The sequence below is a fragment of the Heteronotia binoei genome, chromosome 6, assembly GCF_032191835.1.
Source record: "Heteronotia binoei isolate CCM8104 ecotype False Entrance Well chromosome 6, APGP_CSIRO_Hbin_v1, whole genome shotgun sequence".
Classification (NCBI taxonomy): Eukaryota; Metazoa; Chordata; class Lepidosauria; order Squamata; family Gekkonidae; genus Heteronotia; species Heteronotia binoei.
Window position 1 is genome coordinate 136,243,254 of NC_083228.1, and position 16,185 is coordinate 136,259,438.

At 44.9% G+C, this 16,185-nt stretch overlaps 1 protein-coding gene across 1 annotated transcript in view; it reads right to left on the minus strand.

The window, feature by feature from the left end:
* Nucleotides 1–6,924: 6,924 nt before the first annotated feature.
* Nucleotides 6,925–16,185, minus strand: part of LOC132574363 (cytochrome P450 2J5-like) — a 72,147-nt gene continuing 62,886 nt past the window's right edge. The window contains exons 7-9 of the mRNA XM_060242725.1: nucleotides 9,019–9,206; nucleotides 7,260–7,401; nucleotides 6,925–7,109 (exon numbers count right to left, since the gene is read on the minus strand). Coding sequence (XP_060098708.1) covers nucleotides 6,925–7,109; nucleotides 7,260–7,401; nucleotides 9,019–9,206 — 515 coding nt within the window. The remainder of the gene's footprint in view (nucleotides 7,110–7,259; nucleotides 7,402–9,018; nucleotides 9,207–16,185) is intronic.

Below are 16,185 nucleotides of genomic sequence, written 5' to 3' on the forward strand. Positions count from 1 at the left end.
GGGCCAACTGCCTCGCCCGCCTAAGATGAAAAAAAGCAGACTTGGCAGTGGCTGCTATCTGAGCCTCCATCGTCAGAGAAGGCTCCAATAGCACCCCCAGGCTCTTGACCCTGCCCGACGCTGTCAGCGGCGCGCCGTCAAAAACTGGCAGGGGGATTTCCCCTCCCGGGCCGCAGCGACCCAAGCAAAGGACCTCTGTCTTCGCCGGATTCAGCTTCAGCCCGCTCAGTCTAAGCCACCTAGCCACTGCCTGTAACGCCCGGTCCAGATTTTCTGGGGCGCAGGCGGGCCGGCCGCCCATAAGCAGATAGAGCTGGGTGTCATCAGCATATTGATGACAACCCAGCCCGTACCCTCAGGCAATCTGGGCAAGGGGGCGCATATAGATGTTAAATAACATCGGGGAAAGTACCGCCCCTTGAGGCACACCGCAATCAAGTGTGTGTCTCTGGGACAGTTCCTCCCCAATCGCCACCCTTTGTCCCCGACCATCAAGGAAAGAGGAAAGCCATTGCAAGGCCAGCCCCTGAATCCCTGCGTCGGCAAGGCGGCGCGCCAGAAGCCGATGGTCGACCGTATCGAACGCTGCCGATAGGTCCAACAACATCAGTTAAATTTGTAATTTAACTGTATTTTAACTGTATTTTATTGTATTAATTGTATTTTATTGTTATATCATGGTATATGTACCATGTCTTGTAAGCCGCCCTGAGCCTGCCTTGGCGGGGAGGGTGGGATATAAATAAAAATTATTATTATTATTATTATTATTATTATTATTATTATTATTATTATTATTATTATTATTATTATTATTATTATTATTATTATTATTATTATTATGCCATGTAAGCCGTCCTGAGCCTGCTTTGGCGGGGAGTGCAGGATATAAATTAAAAATTATTATTATTATTATTATTATTATTATTATTATTATTACTTCTAGCATGGTCATGTTGTAAAGTGCATACATATGTATTTTATCTTTCTGTGAAAGAAAGTTTAATAAAGACGTGTGTGTAATATTCATGTTTGCATGGCGATACTCAGGTTACGGAAAATGCATGGTAGGTGGAAAATAGGCAGCTACCAGATTTTAGATGAATTTTTAAACTTCTGTTTAATGCTTTAAATTTTTTAAAATCCTGGAAACTTCGTATGTTTGTATTTTCCTTTTGTATGTTTGGTCTAAGGACTACAGTAACAATAAACTAAACACCCTTATTTGAGGGACTGAGGTGACTGAAGAGGCCAGATGTGTCAAGGAGCTTCCTTATAAAAGGTGCTCTGCAAGAACAAAATAAATCCATCCAAGAAAAGTTTCTATTATTTATAGAGCTCTTCCACGCTTTCATTTTCATTGCTTGCGAGTCTGTAGTATTGCTTTGGGTTTTTGTTTCTTTTCTGCATGTGCTTTGCTCCCTCTACTGGTTGGTTCAATATTACATTGCAGGATCTCTGGCACATTTCCTTGCACTTTAGTAGTGGGGTCCAAATAAAGTTATTAAGATTAGGCTATAGGGTAAATAAGTTAGGAGCAATTAGAGTTAATTGTTAGCATAGGAAATAGAACTGTTGGTGTAGGTTTTTACTGTCTGGATTGGTTTGAGGCTGTGGCCACGGCTGTGGTGAAAACTAATCTACGGTGATGCCTGGTCAGGGGATCCCAGTGCTCCTGGGGCGGGGAAAGTATAGCGGTGGGAATAGGAAAAAACCAACGGGAAGGAGACTGAGATATGGGTATGCTCACTCCCCTTCCAACCTATGTCCCATCCCGAAGGTAGCCGGTAGTGAGGCCAAGGAAAATTACTCGCCTCTGCCCTGGTGCTGTGCAGTGCCAGGTCTATTAACAAGTCCGCGGTTCTGCAGGATTTCCTTCATGAACAGGCTGCAGACCTGGCTTGCGTGACCAAGACCTGGGTGCGGGAGGGAGAAACGGTAGCTCTCTCCCAAATAAGCCCTCCTGGGTACTTGGTCCTACACCAGTCATGGACTAGTGGGGGGGGGGAGGGGTGGCACTGCTGCATTGATCAGGCAGCACCTGGAGTATTGTGTGCAGTTCTGGAGGCCTCACTTCAAAAACGATGTGGGCAGAATTGAGTGAGTGAAGAAGAGAGTGATGAGGATGATCAGGGGCCTGGAGATGAAGTCCCTATGAGGAAAGGCTGCTAAGCTCTCTCCCCTCTCCAACCCCCCTTCCCAGGCTCCACCCCCAATATCTCCAGGTATTTCTGAAGCAGGAGTTGACAACTCTTCCATGGTTCAACAGAGATTGCCATTAATGGTTCAGATCATATTTGGGGTTAAGAAGAAGAAGAAAACATCTTGAATCTAATGCTAGTCTAGCTCTATTTTAGTAGCTCTATTTTAGAAGCAGGCTAATATGTATGTGGGAGGGTCTGAGAGGGTAGAATTTTCAAACTGGGTGACAGTTGGCAGTTGGTGGTTCTTCTCCCCACCCTCATCCCATCCACTGAATATCTGAGGGAGTTTCACCACAGTTTCTCTGGAGACAGAGGAACCCTATTGCATGCCGGGAGGCAGTAGAAAGAGTTTCCAGGCAGCCAAGAGAGTAAGTGTCCTCTTTGGAACATCTCTGCAGTCATTCTCAGGAGAAAGGAAAAATCCAATGGGGAAAGTGTGTGAATTTGGCTTGTTTCTTTGCTCACTACATTTTAAAATTCATTCTGTTTCTTTTAAAACATTTTTATGCCATGTTTCCATTCAGTCAGGGTCCCCAGAATCTGTCTTTCTGTCTGCCTGCCTAAAGATTTCCCCATATCCTTTGTGAATGGTAGATCTCTGTTGTGAGAGTAACAGTGAAAATTTCCTTTCACAATCCTGTATAGAAATATGTTCTAGTACATTTATTGGGTGTCTTAGTGGGGTGAACTTTTCTACCTGATTTATGAACAAGCTAGGCAGATCCAAGGGTGCCATTAAATGTCAATTTACATTGATATAATTTAACTTTGATTGCAGGAAAACCTGATGTTTATTAGGTCAAAGACTATAGAGCCCAGTTCCCCTGGAAAAAAGGCTGCTTTGGAGGGTGGACTTGGCCTTGCACCATGCTGAGGTTCCCCCCTCCCCAAACCCTACCCCCTCCAAGCTCCACCCCCAAACTCTACATGTATTTCCCAACTTAGAGCAGTCAAGCCTGTCTCACACTAACTTTGATCCTGATATTGTCTAAAACAGGTGCTCCCAGCCTCCCTCTCTGTAGCGTATTGCGATAGCATAAGGCGGCAACCATTTCGTTATAACGCAATAGCGTTATTCCGCACAGCCGAACAGCGGAGGCGACTGGGGATACCCAGGCGACTCTGCGGGAGCGCTGAGCCCGCCAATCACCAGCAGTGGCGGGAAGTTCAACAGGCCAGGATTGGGCTGGCCTGTCGGGGAAGAAGTTCCGGGAATGTATATAAGCGGAACCCGGCCGCGTGCTCTCTCGCTTGTAACGTGCCTTAAATAAAGCATGTTGCCCTACCAACGTCTCCCGTCTCAGTACGTTACACTCTCCATCCCCTAGTTGGAAAGCTAGCTAGAAGCCCTGGTCTAGCTTTCTTCTTACAACGTGGATTTCCTTCACAGCAAAGAATAGCCATTTCTTTCTTTTCTAAAGCAACAAGCTTCATGTGGACTTTATTCTAAAAGCAGCCTTTCCCTTTTACTGTGGAAACCCACTCTGGCTAACAGCTTTTAAATCCTGTTGCTTCAGTTCACAGTCACGTGAGTGTGTTTTCATGTGTCGGTAGCAGAAAAGAGCAAGAGTTCAGTAGCACCTTAAAGACTAATGCAATCTGTGGCATGGTATGAGCTTTCGTGAGTCATGTGTGAGGTTTACATAAGCTCTTGTTTCAGTCAGGTGTGTTGTGTGAATGTAAAACTTATATTGGTCAGAATGCTTTTCCACAGTGCAAATGCCCACCATCCACTTTCCTTTATGGAGGAGTCCTGGAACATCAGTACTGGCAAGGCTCACAGTTGATTTAATGCTCATGTCTGAAACACCTTTCATTTTCATTCATAAACCTTTTACACTGGTGTGACTTGTACATTTTGTCAACCATGCTACTTTTTAGTTCTCCAGGAAGCATGAAATATTTTCCAAAAAACCCCTCCATGGCTGATTCCTCTCAGCAGGAAAATTTCCTTTTCAGCACAAATTGATTATTTTTGACCTCCACTTCACCATTTTGAACAATATGCCACAAACTGAGAAGGTAAATGTTTCCCAAGGGTTTATTCAGCAAGCAGGCTTCCCTTTGCCTTTGACTTCTAGATTCATGTGCAATACAGAGCACTTGTGCATTCACTGCAGATGGGGGAAAATGGGGTTTCTTAGGTGATAGTCACTGATTCAGTATAAAATCTGTATGAATTCATTTTCTATGATACCAGAGCCAAAATATCCAATACTTTTTTCACATTTTCATATGTACCCCACAGCCACACAACAACTTTTTAAAGAAACTGGAGATGCTGTGATGTACTACTCTTTTAAAAACTTAGAAGTGCGGTATAAACAGATAAAAGACCATGAAGGATTAATTCTTCACAGAACCAGAGAACCTTGAGTGGCAGGCTGTGCCAAGAGATCTGTTTAGTTAGCATCAGCTGAGGAGAGAAAGGCTTCTGAACTGGATGCCAACAAGAGCGGAGTACTGACAATTTCAGAATTTAGCCCTGACTGAGAGAAGTTTAACACAGACAGGAGAAGTGGGGGAGAGTTGGCAAGGAAGTTTGGGAAGCAGGCAAAGACTCCCATTTGGGCGAATGAAAGCGGATAAATCTTCTAGTGGGAGGAGAATTTCCCTACCCAGTCAGATTAGGGAGTTAGCTCTGAAGAGCTAAGAGTTTCCTGTTCTGGTGTCATCAGAAACCCACCCACGGCGAGATTGCCCAGCACGCACCAGGGAAACTGTTGCACTCTGTTCTGGAAAAATAAAGTCTGAGCTGTGCCCTCTGTTGTCTCTCCTGCTTGGCATATGCTGCACATTCCTGGGGCAACCCCCCCCCCCTCAGTGGCCTCTCCGAGTGCCTGGGAGGGTGGGCAGACTTGGTTCTTGGGAGCGGGGAATGGGCTATGAGCTGCCACACTGCCCCCTGCATGGCTGGACAGGGGAGGGGGGGTGCCACCCCTCAGCCTGCCCGGGTGGATGGCCTACCCGACTGCACATGGCTGCTGTGTGCTGGGCACTTGTGGGGGGGGGGTTGCTGAAGTGGATGCATGCCCAGCGGCTCGCACTCTGAGTCCTGCAGCCCAAGGGGAGGTGTTCCTTGCAAACCGCGGGGGGCAGCAGCAGGGCAACACCGTGGGGGGGGGGGCTCCGGGTGGTGGTGGTGGTGTCTTTTGGACTTGGTCTGGCCACTCCCAGACACACATTCCAGCTGCTGTCTAGGACAGGGAATTCCTGCACTTGGCACTTTCTACTTGTCCGCACTTGCCCCTGGCCGCCAGCCTGCCATTGGCAGAGTCTCTGACAGCGGGAGGGAGTGAGGGGATTGATGACTTCTCAGGCGCGGGCTTTCCGCCCCCTTGCCCGATCACATGCAATGGGCTGGCCAATCCCGTGGTCTCGTGTGAGCCTGTGCCTCCCCCACCCCTGCCTCGGCAGTGGGCCAATGTCATGCACCTGGGCAGAATCACCATGGCGACGGGTTCTCTCTCGCTCGTTGGGCCCCTCTTCCCTCTCCCAGCGTGGCGTACCGTCTCTCCTTTGGAAGACAATGAGCGGTGCCGTAGATCCGCCCACACCCAAGTGGCCGCCTGCCACGTATGTCTAGATTGGGCTGCCCATAACTTAAGGAACTCTCATTAGGCTGAAATATAAGAATTAAAGTTTGTACATGTAGTGATTTTATCTCGGAGTTATCTATATTGAGTTACCTCAGAAATGTTCAACCCCTGATTTCACCTGACCTTTTCCTTCTGTATTATATAAAATATTGTGTTAGTTTGCAATGTCAAAATACCTTAAGGGATGTTTAAGTGAAAGGGGGCTCCCAGTTCTTCCCTCAGGTTCCTGGGCTCAGCCAGCAGCCAAAATATCACAGGGCGGGACCGCCAGAGCTCATCAGCAAATAAGAAAACATATTACTAGGGTGGCTCAGGCACTATAGGTTAGGAAAATCAGATAGAAAATCTTGCCTCTGAGGGAGGGAAATGGACGGAGCCATCATAGAGGCCAAACAGGGTCAGAACAGGACTTGGGGAGAAGGGGCCCCTGCGGCCCCCTGCCCCTGCTGCCCCCTGACCAATTTTCTCATGAGAAAACTGTGCTGGGGGAGGAGTCATTTCACCATTTTTGCTGCTCCACGTGCACAGATAACTCCATGTGAAGTGACAAAATTGGTGAAAAAACTCCTCTAGCACATTTTTTGGCACGAAAAGACTGCTCAGGTAGAGGCAGGACTCCTTCCTCCATATGGTTGCCAACCTCCAGATGGTGGCTGGAGATCTCCTGTGAGTACAACTGATCTTCAGGTGATAAAGGTCTGCCCCCCCCCCCTTGGGGAATTTACTGCCTTGGAAGGTGGACTCTATGGCGTTATACCTGACTGAAGTCCCTGCCCTCCTGAAACCCTGCCTTCCTCAGGCCCTGTCCCCAAAGTCTCCAAGTATTTCCCAGCCCAGAGCTGGCAACCCTATCCTTCTCCATGTGGTGCCATTTGGAGCTCATTTGAGGTCTCGAGAATCCCTGAAGCTGCTCTATGGCTGTGAGGAATATGTGAGGAGCACATGAGAATGTGAGAAGAATGACATATACTGTGATGCTCAGATCAGCATTAATGAGACACAGAAACTCTGGAACAGTGAACTGAATAATCAGAGCAGAATATTAGATGAAATTTAAAATTAATGATGGAGAAATGGATATGAAGCAATAAGCTGCATTAACGTTTGTTAAGGTCCCTGATTCAGTGAACCCTGGGAAGAGCACAGATCTTATAATGTTGTGGATAGAATATCACACCCCCGGCAGGGTCTAAGTTGACTTCTGTCACCCCTTCTGGCAGCTTGAAGGTGAATGCTTTCAGCAGGATTGTGAAAAAGTAGAAGAGCTCCATCTGTGCCATATTTTTCGCCAGACACTCACGGGCTCCTGTGAAAGCAAATAAAACAAAGCCAGCAAGTGAGTAACAGCTCTACATATTCTCCAGTATTCGTCCACTTAATTCAGCAGCTATTGTGAGCAAGGAATTGAGTCTCCTTGAAGACAGCCCAGATCCATAGCTTGGACTTTTGCATTTACCTGCACCAAAGATCAGAAGTTCTTCTCTAGCCACAAATTTTCCATCTTTGTCTAAAAAATGATTTGGGTTGAACTTTTGAGGGGTCTCCCATATCTTGGAATCATAAAGAACTGAGTGTACATTTGGAATAGTGATGGTACCCTGCAAGGAAAAATCAGTTGAGTTAGAGTGCATCCACACCAGCACCTAATGCTTTCATCCCTCACTGTCTCAGGGCTGGTCCTCTTGGAGTTCCAAGGATCCTCTTGGAACTCTAAACTTGCTTCTTCAAAAATGTACCAAATGTACATAAGAGCCCTATTGTATTACGCCAGAGGTCCATCTGTTTCACATAGTGTTCAGCTGTGTTTCCTGTTTCACACATGATCTTGTTTCACACAGTGCCAGTTAGTTGCCCTGGAGGGCAAAGAGGGCATGTGGCCTCCTGGCATTGAAATTCAGAGATTCACTACCTCTGTTTATGGAAGTTCCTTTTACTCACTATGGCTAATGGCCCTTGATGGATGTTTTCCCTATTAATCTGTCTAACCCAATTTTAATGCCATCTGTGCTTATGACCATCATTACATCCACTGGCAGTGAATTCCACCTTTTAATCACTTGCTGTGATTCCACTTAATCACTTGCTGTGTAAAGAAGTATTTCCTGAATGAAGTCTGAAGCTATGCCTTTGAAACCATCAAAACACCTTCAGAAAGCCTTTACAGTTTGAAAAATGAAAAGGAGATTGTGTATCCTTCGCATGGGGATGAAGGTGAAACTGGAAGAATTTTATTTTATGCAGTCCTGGGAGATTTCTTTGGCAATACATTGTTCTTGACCACAACAGATTGAAAAGATATTACACCTGGCTTTGTTTCAAAACTCACCAGGCTTCATCCCCAAAATCTGCAGGTGTTTTCCACCCAGAGTGGGTAGCCTCACATATCAGCCAACTTAATAAATGATCATGATCCACCATGACTAAATGAATTGTTTCCTAGATGAACGTATTGCTGAGATAAGGTCCCATTATTAGCCTATTGGGTTTGAAAAAGAGCTACTCAAAACGGGGCACTTCTCATCCGGAGAAGGCATCCTATTTCTTACGGATTTTCAAAACTCTGCATGAGTCCACTCCACTTCATGAGTGCACGTCAAGTTGGACATTGGAAATTGTGATACAAGTGGAGTGAGACTATTGAAATTTTGGGACTATATCTTATTGTGCTTTTCTCTTTCCACATTGGATTATTGTAATATCGTTTTGCTTCTGACCACAAACGAAATTAGAGACTGGGGAGGAGGATTGCCACAGGTATGATGTCATAGATTGTACCCTCTAAAGCAGCCATTTTCTCCAGAGGAACTGATCTCTGTAGTCTGGAAAAAAGTTCTAGTCCTGTGAAACCTCCAGGTTGCACCTGGAGGTTGGCAACCCAGTGATGTTCCTCTGGTACCAACCTAGACACAAACTGTTGGTGGAAACTCAGTGAGAAGCTTTTTTAGCTGTTGTATCTTTACTCAAGAATTGAGATCAACTGCTTCCCTAAAAGCCTTCCAGATGGCATATCTGCCTCTTATAGAAAACTTTTAAGCTGTATCAATAAGAAATGGGGTAGCAGGGGAAGAGGCACAATTGGACTACTGTATTTTATTGGTTTCTGTGGTATTCTGGGAGTTCCTCACTGTGAGTTCTGAGGTGGATACATTTCTTAAAATGCCCCTTGGATAATGTTTCTTGTAATACAGGACCGCAACTATAACAATCTTTTATACCTTTGGAATGTGAAAACCAAAAACAGTCACATCCTTTATACATTCTCTTGGTGTCGAAACTAATAAGACACATTTGAAACGCTGGATTTCATTAATCACAGCTAATGTATAAGGCAGTTTCTTCCGATCTTCATAGTTAATTGATCGTGAGGAACCAAAAGCATCTTCCATCTCCTTCTGGACTTTCTCTGAAAAAAATGTTGGAAAACATAAGATTTCTTATTTGTCTGTGGAAGTTGAGCAATCATTAAGAGATATTTATTCCATTTGAAATTAGTCTATGTGGCCACATTAAAAAATACACACTGTGTGGTAGCAAAAGATAGAAGATCCTGACCCCATAAGGAAGGGACATTTTCTCCATGCCAGAAGGAAGAAAAGAATCTAGAGATAAAGAAGCTGGCGTTGCCTAAACTCATAGAAGAGCTGATTGGTCCCTCCCTTGTCCATTTTAATGATTCACTTCTTGTTAATTCCTGATTCTGCATTTCCTAAAACCCAGTGCATTATCCAACATAGTGGATCTTAACCTTTAAACCAGTAAGGCCTACCAAGCAGTATATCACTGAATACCCCATGAGGAACTAAATGTTAAAAAAGGACATAAACACAAAGTATATATTGTGAAAGAGCTGTACTTACAAGAACTGTGGGCACAAGCACTCAGTGGTACACCTGATTTCCTCAGTTGGCTATTAAAGAGATTGTACTAAGTGGCCACAAAGAAAAGGACTGATATTAGGTTTGCCAGTCTCCAGGTAATGGTTGGAGATCACCCACTATGACAACTTAAGAGAACATAAGACAAGTCATGTTGGATCAGGCCAATGGCCCATCCAGTCCAATACTCTGTGCCACACTGTGGCAAAAATCCCCACAAGTTCCATCAGCAGGTCCACCAGTGGGGCCAGGACACTAGAAGCCCTCCCACCGTTGCCCCCCAAGCACCAAGAATACAAAGCATCACTGCCCCAGACAGAGAGTTCTATCAATATGCTGTGGCTAATAGCCACTGATGGACCTCTGCTCTATATGTTGATCCAGTCCCCCTCTTGAAGCTGTCTATACATGTAGTTGCCACCACCTGTGGCAGTGAATTCCATGTGTTAATCACCCTTTGGGTGAAGAAGTACTTCCTTTTATCCATTCTAACCCAACTGCTCAGCAATTTCATTCAGTGTCCATGAGTCCTTGTATTGTGCGAAAGGGAGAAAAGTACTTCTTTCTCTACCTTTTCTATCCCATGCATAATCTTGTAAACCTGTATCATGTTGTCACATGTAGAGCCTATCCAGATGTTACATATCAAACAATGACTCATACACGGAAGGGTCCAACAAGGATTGTTTAATCAAAACGTGGTTTGCAAAGCACGGGGAGCCCGGATAGAAGGATTCCACCCGTCGACTCCACCCTCTGTGTCGCAGCACAGATCTTATATACCTAAGCCAAGCCCTCGTGGAGCCCACCAATTGGTGGGTTCCCTCACAATCTGCCTAGCACCAACGCGCACAAGTTTAAAGTATAACACTCCTAATCTTTCCCCTCCCCTTTTCTCCTTCCAACTATTGTTACAGTTAACATTCTCTTACTTAGTTTCCATAGCAACCACAGTGGCTATTAGCCACAGTGTGTGTGTGTGTGTGTGTGTGTGTATATAATTTTTTTGCCACTGTGTGACACAGAGTGTTGGACTGGATGGGCCATTGGCCTGATCTAACATGGCTTCTCTTATGTTCTTCTTATGTCCTGCAAGAGGCACAGACCTTCTAGAGGTATCTGACCTTCTAGGATGGTAGTTTTAAATAATCTCCAAGTTTCTCCAAGGGTTTTACCTTTCCTTTCAGTTTCCTCTTCACATGCCTCCTCAGCTCAGAGAAGTTACCCCTTTTACAATTAAAAGTGGTCTTTTGGGGCAAATCCTTATTTATACAAATGGTGAAATCAGCAGCATTATAGTCACTGTTTCCAAGTGGTGCAATCACTTTTACATCTCTCACCAGGTCTTGGGCATTACTTGGAACCATGTTGGAGATTGCTTCTCCGCTGGTAGGTTCTGTGACCATCTATTCCATACCACAGTCATTCAGAGTGTCTAGAAACTCAATCTCTTTCTCTGATTTTGGACACATATTGACCCAATCAGGGCCGGAATTTCTTTGCATATTTGTAGCCGGAATTTCTTTGCATATTAGGCCACACACCCCTGATGTTGCCAATCCTCCTGGAGCTTACAGTAGGCTTTGTAAGGAGAGCCCTGTGAGCTCTTGGAGGATTGGCTACTTCAGATGGGTGTGGCCTAGTATGCAAAGGAGTTCCTGCTTCAAAGAAAGCCCTCGACCCAATCAATGCGTGGGTAGTTAATATCACCTATTATGACACATTTTACGCCTAGCTGCTATCTTTAATTCTTTCATCATTTTATAATCATCTATCTTTAGGTCTGGTGGGTCCTAACAAACTCCCAGAATTAAGCTTCCCTTTTGGTCCCACTATTTCAACCAAAAGCATTTCCAGAAGCGAATTTAATTCTCTTACCTTCTCAATCTTATTAGACTGTTTACCCTCTCTCACATACAGAGCCACTCCACCCCCAACCCTTTCCTCCCTATGCTTCTGATATAATTTTTATCCAGGAATCACCATGTACCACTGATTCTCTTCATCCCACCAGGTTTCTGAAATGTCCACCTTGTCTATATTTCCCCCCAACCCTAAGCATTCCAACCCCCCAATTTTATCTCAGAGATGTCTAGGATTTGTATATAAAATCTATAATTTCCTGGGCATGTGAGGCCCACAACCTTCCTCCTGCTCCTTCAAGACCTTGCCAGGCAGTCCATACTGTTTGTCACCATCTCAGTGCACAACTCAAATCAATCGCTGTTGCGTATGTGGACTCAAGTGAGCACTGAATTGGGTGTTCCTGCCTGGCTCATTGGAGCCATACGAACAGAGCTTGGAGACTTGGGAACAATGGGCAGCAGGATCCAAATTCCTGCTGCCCTGCACCAATCACAGCCCCCCTGCTGGTTTGAATGATCCAATAATGTGCTTGTATGGGAACCCTGAGTTGTATATAGTTGGGCCCATTGGCTCAGTTCTTAAGTCTTGGAGTGCAGCCCTATACTATGCTGTACCTAATAAATAGCTGATGATCACTAGCACTTTGTCTCGTCAATGCATTGAACCCACTATATTATAATTGCCCTGTAGAAAAGTAACAGCTAATGCTTCCTCTCTTTGAGATAAGTCATCCTGAACCAGATATTTAATCTCCTGTCCGTTTCCCTCCAAGAATCAGTTTAAAAACTGCTCTGCCACCTTTTTAATTTTAAGGGCCAGCAGCCTGGTTCCTTCTTGGGACAAATGAAGACTTTCTCTTTTGTACAGCTCCCACGTGTTCCAAAAAGCATTCCAATGCCTAACTAACTTATTTAGTTATTTATTTGTTTTATTGGAATTATATCCTGCCCTCCCCGTCGAAGCAGGCTCAGGGTGGCTCACAACAGTAAAAACATGCAAAAATATTAAACATTAACTAATTAAAATCCTAAACAATATAACAATTAAAACATTTTAAAAAACAATTTGGTGCTAATAATACATTCCAGTAGTTTCAGTTTCAATCTTCTTGAGTATCCTCATATGTGGCTATCGATTAAAAGCAAGTTGAAATAAAGCTGCCTTGCAAGCCTTGCAGAGCTGAACAAGGTCCCGCAAGGCTCTTGCTTCTTCCGTCAGTTGGTTCCACCAATAGGGGGATGCTACAGAGAAGGCTCTTGAACCCTTCCTCCCTATACCATTGTTTCATCCAGGCATCAAGACTCCTAATTTGTGTCTGTCTCTTCAGCCCTGTGTGTGGATCAGGTAGCACTTCTGGGAAGGCTACCTTGGAGATTCTGGCCTGCCTAGCAGCCTAATTTTTTTCCTCCAGTACCTCACGACTGCATTTCCCAACAGTGTTGGTACTGACATGTACCACAACCATCGGCTTCTTCCCAGCACTGTCTACCAGCCTATCTAAGAGACGTGTAATGTCCACTACCTTCACACCAGGCAAGCAAGTCACCCTAAAGTCAGTACTCAGGTTTGCCATCCAGCTTTCTATCCGCCTAAGGATCAAATCACCAACTACCAAGAGCCTCCCTCCCTCCCTGCCCAGGGATGTTTCCTTGTGTGAAAGGATACCTGTTCATCAACTGGAGAAGATATTCCTTCTGATGGTACATTCCCCTTGTCCTCAGCATGCTGCCCTGTTGCCTCTTGACCCTCATGCTCCTTGACAGCAGCAGGACTGCCATTTTCAGAGTGGGACACATCTCACAAGTTCCTGAGAGTCTTCTCCATGTGCCTGACTCTCTGCTTCTTCATGTCAGCCACCTGATGTCCAGGCGATAGTTAAATCAGTTCACCTGGAGAAAATGGCTGCTTTGGAAGGTGGACTCTGTGGCATCGTATCTCATTTAAGTCCCTGTTCTCCCCAAACTCTGCCATTCTCAGGTTTCACTCCCAAATCTACAGGGCAGAGGTAGGGCCTAGGGCACCAAGAATCCTGGTGCCGGCCCTGATCTCTAAATACGTGTGTTGACAGGCAGCAGCAAGTGGGCCATTGGCCTCCTCTATGTCGTGTTTGTTTGGTCTTCCAGTGCAAACGGTTGGCTGTGGTATGAGGCAGTATGCTGTACTAGATGGATCCACTGGTCTGATCCAGCATGCTCTCCTTATGTTCTCATATTCACAGGACAGTGCCCACAGTCAAGGGCTGCCCATCAGGTGAGATGTCTGATGCATGGCACAGGTTATCATACTTCACAAACAGACTCCACAGCTAGGGATGCTAGCCTCCAGGTGGGACTTGGGGAATTACAACTCATCTCCAGACCACAGAGATCAGTTCCACTGGAGAGAATAGAAAACTGTGTTCTTGCTATCTCCATTTATTTTGGCTGCTTTGTGAGAGTGTGTTCACTTTCATTTATTGTATGTTTAGCTGCTGGGGGGCAAGGAAATGAAGACTGTATTCAGGGGAACTGTACTGTTGTATTTTTATGTATTTTAGGGAATGGGAAAGTCTCCTAGCTCCACTCCCAATGTCTCCCGGCTCCACCCCCAAAATCCCCAGGTATTTTCTGATTTGGACCCATAAACCCTATTGCCAGCACACAAGGTTTAGGTTTCTGTGTACTTAGAAGATCTTCCAAAATGCCTTTGTAAATAAACCCAAAAGAAAAGAATCTTTTCCTTAAAGAATGGGCTGATGATGCCTCACCCTCCTACTGCTCAGCAATTTCATCGAATGCCAACGAGTTCTTGTATTGTGAGAAAGGGAGAAAGGCACATTGATGAACACAGGTTATTGAGGAAGACTCAGCATGGGTTCTGTAAGGGAAGATCTTGCCTCACTAACTTGTTACATTTCTTTGAGGGGGTGAATAAACATGTGGACAAAGGAGACCCGATGGATGTTGTTTACCTTGACTTCCAGAAAGCTTTTGATAAAGTTCCTCATCAAAGGCTTCTTAGAAAGCTTGAGAGTCATGGAGTAAAAGGACAGGTCCTCTTGTGGATCAAAAACTGGCTGAGTAATAGGAAGCAGAGAGTGAGTATAAATGGGCAGTCTTCACAGTGGAGGACAGTAAGCAGTGGGGTGCCGCAGGGCTCGGTACTGCGTCCCATGCTCTTTAACTTGTTCATAAATGATTTAGAGTTGGGAGTGAGCAGTGAAGTGGCCAAGTTTGCGGATGACACTAAATTGTTCAGGGTGGTGAGAACCAGAGAGGATTGTGAGGAACTCCAAAGGGATCTGTTGAGGCTGGGTGAGTGGGCGTCAACGTGGCAGATGCGGTTCAATGTGGCCAAGTGCAAAGTAATGCACATTGGGGCCAATAATCCCAGCTACAAATACAAGTTGATGGGGTGTGAACTGGCAGAGACTGACCAAGAGAGAGATCTTGGGGTCATGGTAGATAACCCACTGAAAATGTCAAGACAGTGTGTGTTTGCAATAAAAAAGGCCAACGCTATGCTGGGAATTATTAGGAAGGGAATTGAAAACAAATCAGCCAGTATCATAATGCCCGTGTATAAATCGATGGTGCGGTCTCGTTTGGAGTACTGTGTGCAGTTCTGGTCGCAGCACCTAAAAAGGATATTATAGCATTGCAGAAAGTCCAGAAAAGGGCAACTAGAATGATTAAAGGGCTGGAACATTTTCCCTATGAAGAAAGGTTGAAACGCTTGGGACTCTTTAGCTTGGAGAAACGTTGACTACGGGGTGACATGATAGAGGTTTACAAGATAATGCATGGGATGGAGAAAGTAGAGAAAGAAGTACTTTTCTCCCTTTCTCACAATACAAGAACTCGTGGGCATTCGATGAAATTGCTGAGCAGACAGGTTAAAACGGATAAAAGGAAGTACTTCTTCACCCAAAGGGTGATTAACATGAGGAATTCACTGCCACAGGAGGTGGTGGCAGCCACAAGCATAGCCACGTTCAAGAGGTGTTTAGATAAAAATATGGAGCAGAGGTCCATCAGTGGCTATTAGCCACAATGTGTGTGTGTGTGTGTGTGTGTATATATATATATATATACACACACACACACACACATACAGGTATATGTATATAAATTTTTTGCCACTGTGTGACACAGAGTGTTGGACTGGATGGGCCATTGGCCTGATCTAACATGGCTTCTCTTATGTTCTTCTTATGTACTGCAAGAGGCACAGAATTCTGAAATTAGTTGAGAGTCAGTAAAAACGGGGGAGGGAGCAGGCAGTGTGAAATCAGTCTGTTCAACAGATCATGGGTTTCTTCCCAGATGAAGACCCTAATTATGCATCAGCGGAAAGGTGTAAGAGTCCAAGAGGACCTTAAAGACTAACAAAATTGGAGGTAGGGGATGAGTTTTCTAGAGTCACTGCTCACTTCTTTAGATACAGCTATTATTTATTACTCAGTTAGTTATGGATCTTGATTCAATTAGCCCTTCTCAGCAACACCCTCTACCTACATGTAATGGATGGTGACTTTTGTTTCAATATATTTCAATCTATTAAGACATTCTAGAAACCTGGAGTGGGGAGAAATCTATTTCTATACAGAGAACATTTTCGATTATTTATCCTTCTACCAGTTCTTCACAGACTCCCACCTTG